Consider the following 11,006-nt stretch of genomic DNA (forward strand, 5'->3'; position numbering starts at 1 on the left):
CGAAGTCCTACTTGACAACATTACAATATTCTATCCATCCAGCGAGCAAACACATCTCAGTTGTTCGCTGCTGTCACGGAGAATCCTTTGCAGTATCACAGTCCCGGTAGTCTCCATTCTCTTTTCTTATGCCTTTCTCGTTTGTGGGTGGTTGTCCGTACCTGCCGATCAAACCTGTAGATAGAGCAGAAAAAATATTAGAAGCGAGGAATGATAATCGGGGCACCAAAAAGGTTCACATCAGGTGGGCAAGCTGTCCGTTCGAGTATTCTTCCCGCAACAAAAAGAGTACCACCGCCACGTACGAGCGCAGATCGGCCAATCACAGAAGCCTTCTGCGCCTCCGTATCCCGCACACAACACAACAGCGCGCCCGCCCCGCATCTCCCACTTCGCTCCCGGCCACGCGGGCCACCCAGACTCCAAACCCCACACGTCAGTGACAGCGGCCGCAGATCACACCCGCCCTCCCTACCCGCCGCCCGGGCCAGCAACCGCCTCCCCCTCGCCGTGCCCGGGACCCCCGCACCGCCGTGAGGTTTATACCAGAGTTTACGAGTCAACTCGCGCCACCGCCACCGCCACCACGCGCGCGGAGACCTCTCCCCCCCAGGGCGTCGCCGACGTGGCGTGGCCTCCGCGCGGTTCCGCTCCGGCGAGGCGGGCCGATTTGGCGGGCCAAGGGATGGGAGATCTGGCGGCGGGCAGGAGATGGTGAGCGCCAGCACTAGCCGGGGCGGCTCGGGTCGCGCCGCTCAGAGGGGCAGCGGCGGAGGCGGCGCCCTGCCCGGGAGCCCGCGGGTGTCCGCGGCGGCGCAGCGCAGGTGGTGGGGGGCCTCGGGCCCGTCGCTGGAGCGGGTCGCCCTCGCCTTCTGCGTCGCCTCCGTGGCGCTCGCGCTCTCCTGCGCGCTCTACCTCTACGTGCTCCGCTACCTCGGGCGGGGGCAGGCCGTGGCCGGGTTCGTCGGGGAGGACCTCGGGGCGTGCGACGTGTTCGACGGCAACTGGGTCCCCGACGCGGCCTACCCGCTCTACAACAGCTCCGACTGCCCCTTCGCGGAGAAGGGGTTCAACTGCCTGGCCAACGGCAGGGAGGACACCGGCTACCTCAAATGGCGGTGGAGGCCGCGCCGCTGCGACGTGCCGAGGTTCACCGCCGGCGCCGCGCTCGAGCGGCTCAGGGGGAAGCGTGTCGTCTTCGTCGGGGATTCCATGAGCCGCACGCAGTGGGAGTCCTTCATCTGCATGCTCATGCCCGGGGTGGAGGATCCCAAGACCGTCTACGAGGTGAATGGGAACGAGATCAGCAAGACCATACGGTTCCTGGGTGTGAGGTTTGCGTCCTTCGACCTCACCGTGGAATTCTTCCGGTCCGTGTTCCTTGTCGAGCAGCGCCCTGCGCCCAGGCATGCGCCCAAGAGGGTCAAATCGACTCTGAGGCTGGACAAGATGGATAATATCAGTCGGAAATGGGTGAATGCCGATGTTCTGATTTTCAACACCGGGCACTGGTGGACTCCCACCAAATTGTTTAATACGTAAGTTTTCTTGCTCTGTTTTGCTATGCTCGTTTAGTTCTAACCATGATAAATGTGTGTTTTCAGTACTGTAAGTATCTTGTTCGTCTTTCTCATATTTCATTAGAATCATATTTAATGTGTGTGTGTGTGTAATTAGTTGAATTGGACACAAAAAACAGTATGAATAGGTAATACAAACTCCATTTCGATGATGTTACCTACTTTAAGTATTTGTAAACTCCCAAGGATCCATTTGGCATCACTGTGGATTACGAATTTGGTTAAGTTGGTTTTAGGTAACTGGGTGTTTGGCTACCTGTTTTTTTCCCTGTCAAGTTGCAAACAAATATGTATCTGCATTCCTGAACATATGAGATGAAATTTGAGACGAAAAACATTTTATTCACTTCTACTTAGCAGATTAATAGGATTTTGTACTATTTCATCAACTTAAAAAATAAGTACAGCGAGCACAACACAACAACCGCAAGCTTGAGCCTAACTCAACTTCTTGTTTCTATGCACCTCAAATCAAATGTATACATGGAAATGAGAGGAAAATATCAATTATACTCATATCCTATTCTAACAGTGAGATGCCAATTATTTCCATATTCTAGCAATGCCATGATTCTGAAATCATGGAAACGAGAGGAAAATAGCAATGCCATGGTTATACTCATATTCTATTCTAACAGTGAGATGCTGCTTAGGTGCGAATATGGACAGCAAATTTGACACTGGGATGAGATGACTTGTGTGAATAAGTCAGAGGGGAACATAATGTGTTAGTGGAAGAACCAATCAAGAAATAATAGGACAGGGAAAAATTTACGATTAGCCGTCCCATCATGCATTTCACATTACCCTTCCCAGTCGATCTACCTCATAAAGTTCCTCCCACAAACCTTAGCGCTAGTTCCATCAGTTGTGATCCATCCCCTCACCCTTCTTCAGTTCGCAACATTTTTACCTTATTGTCCTTCACTAGCTTCTTTTATGCCAAGCTGAGCATAAATCTGCGAAACAGTGTGCCCCTAGCCTATCTTCCTGCTCATCACAGGCACAGGCGTGACATTGGTTAAGCAGGGGCTAATGGTAATGACATTGCTAATTGACAATATGAACAGGTGATGACTTAGCAGATGCTGTTTGCTGGATGTTATGTGTCTTCCATTCGGCATACTTTTCTTTTTCAAGTTAGTAGTTAGCTAGTCTCTGGTAATAGTGGGTACATTACATAGTTTTTGTGATATTTGGCCAAAACCAGTACACAATTATCCAAGTTAGTATTTCCTTGTTCTTATATCAACTCATTGACTACTAGCACAACCCTTCCCCCCCTCTAAATCATATTCATCATTATCTACATATGTGAATTAACTCAAACTTAAGAGTATCCTAGTCTGATCAATGTCCGAGCTTGATCTGACTTGTTCTTCCCAACAGGGGTTGCTATTTTCAGGCTGGACGTGCTCTCAAACTAGGTACAACCATTGATGCTGCTTTCAGGATGGCACTGCAGACTTGGGCTTCTTGGGTGGAAAAAAGAGTTGATCTAAACCGAACACATGTGTTCTTCCGCACATATGAGCCATCTCATTGGAGGTGTGTTTTATTATAAATACAGAGAGAGTTCTTCTCTTGCGTACAGCCTACTTTACTTTATGTTTCATCAGTATAATTTATTTTGTTTTAGTATACTGTGCAGGCAGTTTAATCATAAGAAACTTTGTGAAAAATATTTTTGATTTATTTTTGTAATTGTTAGAAAAGGATACAGATCATTTTGGTGGAGTATATGATAGTGAACGGGAATATCTATATAAAATTTAGGTGTTGACGATCTGTATCAGCATCCAAACACCACCAAAATATCTAAATATGACACCCATCTAAACTAAAATCCTATTAGTTGATATTATCTAACTTGAATAGTAGGGAGGTAGATAATTGCACCTATTTAATTAGTATGGTATGAAATATTTGGCTGATATCTCTGTCAATTTAACCAAAACATGCATTTCATATGTCATCTGTCCAATTTCGAATTTACACTCTGTTATACAATGTCGATCAGACATGGCTCTTTGAGCTCCACCGAGGCATATATAGCAATTTGATTTCCCGAATCCCAACTCTGTGTACAAGGAATAGCCTTTTTCTTCTTTTATTTAATGTTTGAGGGAACATGTAAGGTTAGCAATGGATATTAAGCTACAGCTGTCCCTGATTCAAAATTATTTCATACACTTCATTATATCAATTGAAGGAACTCGTTGTTCTGGTAGTATGTTTTATTCTGGAACAAAGGAGGGACATCACATGTCTGCACAGTTTCACTGAGAGTCTTGTGTTTGTATATTCCTTAAGGTTCCAGGATCAAATTGTGTTTCTATTGCATTGGTTACACCACCAATTCATTTGAAGTAGTTGAATGATGTTTGCAGAATATTAACTTACATTTCTCCTGTTCTCACAATTCTTTCCTTGCTCTGGTGTATCTTTTCTCTAAGAACTAACAAAAACTTATCCCATGTTACAGTGATTTGAACCAGACGATATGTGAAGTAACAGAAAAGCCTTCACCTGAGGCCAAAGGAAATGACAAGAGTGAACTTGGGGATATACTTGGTGATGTTGTGGCGAATATGAATGTTCCTATTACTGTGCTAAATGTAACTTTGATGGGAGCCTTCAGAACAGATGCTCATGTTGGCGCTTGGAGTTATCCTCCCACTATACTTGATTGCAGTCACTGGTGTCTCCCTGGAGTTCCAGATGCTTGGAATGAACTAGTATTTTCATACCTTTTTACAAATGGTGAGTTCACATTTATGCTGTGTATCTTCATTTTTCTGACTACTAGAAGCAAAATGGTGTGTATCGCTAGAGAGAGAAAAATCCATATCACAAGTTGCTCTCTCATAATGACAGTGTTCAGTTTAACCCTTTTCCATCCACTGCATCTGCAGTGATATAAAATTTCCGTGACTTCATATGCAATGAATAAACATTTGTCAACTATACACAACCACAATGGGTCACATGACCAGAGAATTCACACTTATACTCAAAGCATATGGTGTAGAATGTTGTAGTTAACCCCATGATAACCTAGTGAAGTCAAATGACAAAGTGACTCTTATCGACTGTATCTTTGGTAGTGCTTCAGAAAATTTACTCCAAGAGTATAAAGCTTGATCATTAAATTGTACCGATGCAGTTGAACGTGTTCATTGTTATTGGATGATGAGCTGACCTTTCTTCATGTCTGAAATCCACAGGTTGGCGAAAGATGGCAGGGTGACTGACTCATTTTTCTTCCTTTGCCCCATACGTACATTCCCCCCATCTTCGGTTTTGTCAGCTATAGAAGAGCAACAGATGCCCTGGAAATAGCTGAGTATGATAGGTGGTTTAACTGGACCCCTCTGCATTCTTTTCTCTCTTGTACAAGGTGATGCATTCATTCCGAGGTGTAGATTTTGTATCGGTCCTTCAGATTGTCGATGAAAAGAAAGCATCACATTTTGTGTATGCTTCTTTCAATTCAATTTATACGTTGTGAAAACATGTGCTTCAGTCCGTATGTACTAACAGTTCACATCACACATTGTATAAATATATATATATATGTTCTTTGTCACGATGAGCGCAAAAAGTTTGCATTGATGTATTGCCTACGTATGTTTTTTCCCACTGACATGTACATAGTTAAATTCTGGACACGGTATAATGATCAGTTGGTGCCCAGGGATATGATCTGCTCCAAACTACCAAGTTAAATTTCTGGGTATGGGATTCAGTTGATGTGCGGGAATATGTCAAACATGTTGATATATTTTTGTATGGACTTGGGCAAACTTAACTAAAATAATTTGGAACAGAGGTTGGGAAACATTTTCACTGCCATTAGCTTTCATTGTCGTGAAAAAACATTCCGTGTTCTTAGTAAGAGAATTTACATGCACAGACAACTTATTAGCTAAACCAACCCAAAAGAATTGTTGACCACCTCCAAGGCTCAGAGCCGCAGCCAGGAGGACGGCAACAGAGGAGGGTTTGTGTTTGTGTGGGGAAGGCCCTAAGCATAGCTACCTATACAAGCTGCTGCTATGCAGGTACGGTGCTATACATATCATGAAGCTTTTCTTCTGTATAAATATCTCGGGCTATCTACACAGCTCACGAGCTCGACGACAAGCTCACCGTCGCAGGCGTCGCCTGCGCGGGGTTGCTCTTCGACTGGTTCTTGGCCTCGCCCCAGTGCCACAGCATGCTCTCCCAGAAGCAGAACTTCTCGAAGCAGGTCTTGAGCCTCGGGTCGGTGATGTTCCGCCGCCAGTGCCCGTCCTCCAGGTTCGCCTTCTCCGCCTGCCGCCGGTCCCACTCCAGCCCTGCCTTCTGCCTCGTCCTCAGAAGGCAGTAGGACTGGAGCCTCCGGGGCATCTTGTCGTGCGTCTTCCACCACCGGCTGTGCGCGACGTCGCTTGCGAACTCGCGCATCATGAAGTTGTTCCAGTTGCAGTCGTAGTCCCTGAAGCACAGCCATGGCTTCAGGCCCAGGTAGTGGAGCACGTAGAGGCCCGGCGGGTCGGCGCCGAACAGCTGGGTCTTCTTCGCCTTGGCCTCCTCGCTGTCGCCCTCCCAGAAGTGCTTCAGGAAGTTCATGTGCTTGGGGATGCGGTGCCACCATGTGAATATCTCGTTCAGGTACCCCTGGTCGCCCCCGTTGTACGACGTGATCTCGTTGATGTGCTCCATCAGCAGCTGGAACGTGCAGTTGGAGGGCTCGATCACCATGACGCCGGAGTTGAAGAGAGTCGCGTTGTTGCCCGTCGCGGTGATCTCTGGCATCGCGAACAGGAAGTCCACGTTCCTCAGGATGAGCAGGTCAGCATCTATGAATATGATCTTGTCGTAGTCGGTCAGCTGCCATAACCTGAACTTGCTGTAGTTCCACTCGTTGTAGGCGTCTCGCTCGGCTTTTGGGTTCCTGATCCTTTCAATTATCCTGACCTTCCAGCCTGCGGCTTCCAAGCCTCTCCGGTGGTGATCGCTTATGGTGTTATCAACTAGGATGACCAAGTCTCTTGTTGATCCTGCTTGCCTGATGCTCTGAGCTGCTGTGATGGCACCACATACATATTCACTTGCTGAATGCAGTATCGTGGCATATGCTTCTCTTCTTCGGTCGACTGAGAAAAGTCTTGCTGCACCGGTAAGAATAGATGTTATCTACTGAATTCTAATCTTATGCTGAAAACAAGTAAAATCTAACAGGGCCCATTCAACTGAATTTTAATCTTATTCGGGGAAGCAGTAAAATCTAACAAGCCCCATTCTATATAAATTCCTACGGAATAGACCTTAGTACAAGTATAAAAAAAATCAATGTGTTGAACTTCTCTGACAGAATTAGATGCTATTTTTGCTGAAAATAGTTGTGCTGGGTATCATTTTTTTAGAGCATGATGTGCATATTTTAATCGGTTTTAAAGAAGAACATGTGCACGGAAATGAGAAACGTAGACTAAACGTTGACTAAAAAGCAACAAACCTTTTGCTTTAAGTGGAATAGCAAGCTCGCATGATCCAACAGGAAGCCTAAGCTTTTCCCTTACTGCTTTCAAATCAGGCCTATACAACCAGGCATTGCCTTCATGTTTCACAAGGTTCTTGCAGGGGAAGAGGTTGGGGATGGGGAAGCAGTCCGTCACAAAGAGCACATGGACCTTCCGGTTGCCTCTTGAAGAGGTCACGGCCAGTTTCGCCGCTGAGAGCTGCAAATGGAGCCTTGCAACATCTCTCGACCAACCCGCCACCCTTGTACAGGGAAGTTTCACAGCAACAACATCAAACCATGCGCCTCTTCGGACATTAGGCTCTGGAAATGATGGGCAGGAAGGTATCTCAGATTCTTCCTCCTCATCTATCCATTCAGGATATAGTTTAGGCCAAGTAATGCTGTCCTTGGCATGCTCAAGTCTTACAATCGAAACATGGCTTTCGGGGAGTATGCGCGACCAAGAGCCATACTCGGTGCTGTTAAAATTCAGGAGTCCAATTTTGAGCTCTTGGTTACCAGCACTAAGATCTTCTATAGCTGTATATACATCGGCCCACTGAACATCAGCAGATGATATGTATCGCGGATCAGCACTTGTTTTGTCCCATATCCAGTCAACATCAACATACCTGCAAAGCATACATGAACTTCCATGAGATAATAGTTATAGTCTACATCAGTGGCGGGCAAAGAATTGAATTTTTCCTTATCTAAGCCCTGCATAGTAAAATTTCTTCATTGTTTTGCCTAGGGGGGGCACGCCCCCCCTCAGACTTGTACTAAGCTCCGCCACTGGTCTACATCAACGTTTGTCATCTTTTAACGTGTCGCAAATAGTTTGCTGAGATTTGTTTGAATGATTTATACTCACCGAGAACTTGATTGTAGTTGGCGCTCGTACAGCGTCGGAGTCAGGAGGGTAAGAAATGTCGCAGAAACAATAGCTATAAGCAAGTAGCGCAAGGATTTGAACTTGCAACCGCAGTTCTTCTCAAGGACAAGAACTTCATAGTTCTCAACATCTTTGAAACTTTTGTTTTTGGTGGTCCTTCTCTTAGTTGTGTCATCACTGCATAAGGTAGTAATAAAATCAGTGAGTAACTGCTATCACAGAAAAATCTGTCACCAAAGAACTATGCTTGTCTAAAACAGGAAAAAAATATAGAAGAAAAATATCCCTTAGCTTGGAGTACCAACGAAAATAATTGATTAGTTCTTGTTTGACAAGACAGGTTATGATGTTACTAAGTATATGTCCTTTTCTTGCTTTTCACTTTGATTTCCAATCATAATCTTTTGACGAAAAGATTTTCGTCATAATCTTGGGCCGGTTAACTATGATTTGTAGGGCACAGGTGGCGAGCTCTCATACTCGTAGGGAAGCAGTTTTGCTTTAACTAAAAAGGTTAGAAGCACAAACGCAAGCTGCATCAGCGTCGCAAATCTCTCATACAGTAGATGTCTGTAGAAACAACCGCAAGGATACAACAGCTACACCAGTAGAAAGCAACACTTTCAGGCTCCTGCTTTCTTCTTCAAGATAGACCAGCCAATGGTTTTATATACAGGTAGTGCTACCACATCATCCTTTAAGCTTTGCTACAAATCAAAATAAGTGGAATGCTGATAGGCCTTGGCCCCCTTTATGGGCCAAAAAATACACATAACTGTCCCATTGGAGGCGTCCAAAAGTGTGCCCTTTTTAAAGGGAGGAAAATGCAGTATATCCGATCGCTGGATGCGAAAGGGAGCCGCACCAAAAAATGTTTGCAGGTCCAAAGAAACTAGTGTCGCCGGCACCAAGGAAAACTCCAAAGTTCTGTGTGTGCCGACTCGTATTTTGCGATCCTACGAACCTATCTTTCAGGGATCGAAAGCGTCGCCATAGTTTATTATTGCTGATCACATGGGTGACTCTGTACCTAACAACTGACAAATCTTTGATCGGATCAAATTCAGGGAAGCATGGCTGGCGGTTGCAAAGCACAACTTGGAACCTTCGTCCATGGGCCTTACACGCTAGTGCTCGTTTAAAAATGGAGTTCAGAGTTCAGACTGACAGGAGATGATCCAAGGATGCTGAAATCAGCGGCCGGCATCCCCCCTACACGCCGGCAGCAGTGGCAGGAGAAGCCATGAGCCGGGCTGAAAGGAAGCTGATGCGTCCATGGATGAATTCATGGAGCAGCCTCCAAGTCCACGGGGGTCAACAGCGGGTAACTAACTCCTAACCGGCATGAGAAGATCGCCCGTAATAACGCGAGATTACGAAGCGCGCAGCTACCAACCACCACACCGCCGCCGGCCGGCAGCAGCAATAAAAGGGGAAGCGGCACGTCGCGGTCGGGTCCGCTGGGGTCGATCTAATGCAGCATGCGGTGGCGCCGTCGGCGGGCAGTCGAGGCGCGAGAGCAGCGCGGCCGTGGAACGAGGAAAGGGAAAGAGCTTTGGATTGTAATTATTAATTAAAACGGGGCGGGCGGGGTCGCGGGGAATCTTACGCGGCCGCGGCCGGTCGGTGGCGCTGCTCCATTGGGCCTGGGCTGGGCCCCGCTCGGTCCTTGCTCTTCTCCCGCCTCTCCCTCCTCTGCTCCGAGCGAGGAGGAGGATCACGCCGCCGCCGGTGCGCTGCTTCTCATCTGCAATCACAGCAAGGGCGATGTCATGTCAGACGCGCGGGCCACCGGCATGAAAGAACAAGAGGGAAAGGCGCGCAACAAAACGAAGGGAGAGAGAGAGTAGTAATGGCATCGATCAACACGCACACCATGGATGGGCGGAGGGGGAGAGGGAACCGAGAGTGCCGAGTGTAGCGAGGGTGGAAGCAAAAGTAAGAAACAAAATAAAAAAAAGAATAAAATAGAAGGCAGAGCAGACCAGCAGAGGGCTGGGGTTGGAGACCCGATGCATGGAAACATGGCTCTGACACGACCCGGCCTAGAAAATCAGGGAAATAATAAACAAAACGATCTGCTGTTTTCTTCCTATTTTCTTTTCTTTTCTGCTCGAGAAGAGGAGAACAATCACCAGACCGCCGCTGATCATCAGCACGGAAGACGTAATCGCCACTAACCAAAAAGAGGAAAAAAGAAAGGGAGGCGAATCAAGCAAATGCTGGCGCGAGCAACTCTCGAAAATGAGAACAGCAAATGACCGCCATGGCCAGCACCTACGAAGCTACTGCAGCGGAAGGTGCCTCCATGGATGAACCGAACGATAAGAGCCAAGAAGAACGCGGAGGAGTCGCCATGGATGACCCCAAGAGCAACTCCGCCGGAGTCTAGGGTCCAGAACCAAATGAAAGGAGCAAAGAAGGCAGGAAGAGCAAGGGAGGAGCCGCCATGGACGAGCAGTGGTACTGTACCCGCGACGCAGGTGGGCCGGCGAAGGGAAGGTGGGCGGCAAGAAACGGGCTGCTTGCTCGTCCCTCCTCCTCTCTCTCTCTCCACGCACTCACGCAAAAGAAGAGCTCGAGTCGAGTGGTGGTGAGTCGGAGGTCTCAGGAGGGGAGGAGGGGGACGAGGCAAAGCTCCTTTATATACATACACCATGGAATCGCGACTCTGTAATGTAATACCACGTAGGCCGGGCAGCGGGGGAAGAGCGCGGTGACGCGGACGCGGATGCACAGTGGCGACGCGCAACCATGGCGACGGATCACTCGTTTCTTATTCCCAGTTAATTGTTGGGTGGACCGTGGACGTACCACGGCCGGCGGGTCAAGCACCCCAAATCTTCCAGGGGTACTGTGCGCGAGGAGATAGGAGGGGGTGCCTAATCAGTCGGCGAGCGCACGTCTTAACTTTGCCACCGAGATTTCACCGGGAGAGGGGAAAAAAGGTACCACTCCTTGTAACTTTTTATTTAAAAGCCGCGGGAAAATAGTAACCATCGCCACTCTGATTCTAACATCT

At 47.5% G+C, this 11,006-nt stretch overlaps 2 protein-coding genes across 2 annotated transcripts; one reads left to right on the forward strand and one right to left on the reverse strand.

Moving 5' to 3' along the window:
- Positions 1–303: 303 nt before the first annotated feature.
- On the forward strand, positions 304–5,169 carry LOC147991714 (protein trichome berefringence-like 7). Its single transcript, XM_087525609.1, has 4 exons — positions 304–1,538; positions 2,970–3,128; positions 4,066–4,343; positions 4,808–5,169. The coding sequence occupies exons 1-4, from the start codon at positions 712–714 to the stop codon at positions 4,828–4,830; spliced, it is 1,287 nt and encodes a 428-aa protein (XP_087381735.1). The 5' UTR covers positions 304–711; the 3' UTR covers positions 4,831–5,169.
- A 244-nt stretch (positions 5,170–5,413) lies between these two features.
- LOC147991715 (putative UDP-glucuronate:xylan alpha-glucuronosyltransferase 3) lies at positions 5,414–10,615 on the reverse strand. The gene is made up of 5 exons (XM_087525608.1): positions 10,457–10,615; positions 9,594–9,731; positions 7,964–8,161; positions 7,084–7,721; positions 5,414–6,736 (listed from the first exon to the last, which is right to left on the reverse strand). Exons 2-5 carry the CDS (start codon positions 9,623–9,625, stop codon positions 5,709–5,711), a joined length of 1,896 nt encoding a protein of 631 aa, XP_087381734.1. The 5' UTR covers positions 9,626–9,731; positions 10,457–10,615; the 3' UTR covers positions 5,414–5,708.
- Positions 10,616–11,006: the final 391 nt, after the last annotated feature.

This window comes from Triticum urartu, chromosome 1A (genome assembly GCF_056163025.1).
Source record: "Triticum urartu cultivar PI428250 chromosome 1A, HENAU_Tu73, whole genome shotgun sequence".
NCBI lineage: Eukaryota > Viridiplantae > Streptophyta > Magnoliopsida > Poales > Poaceae > Triticum > Triticum urartu.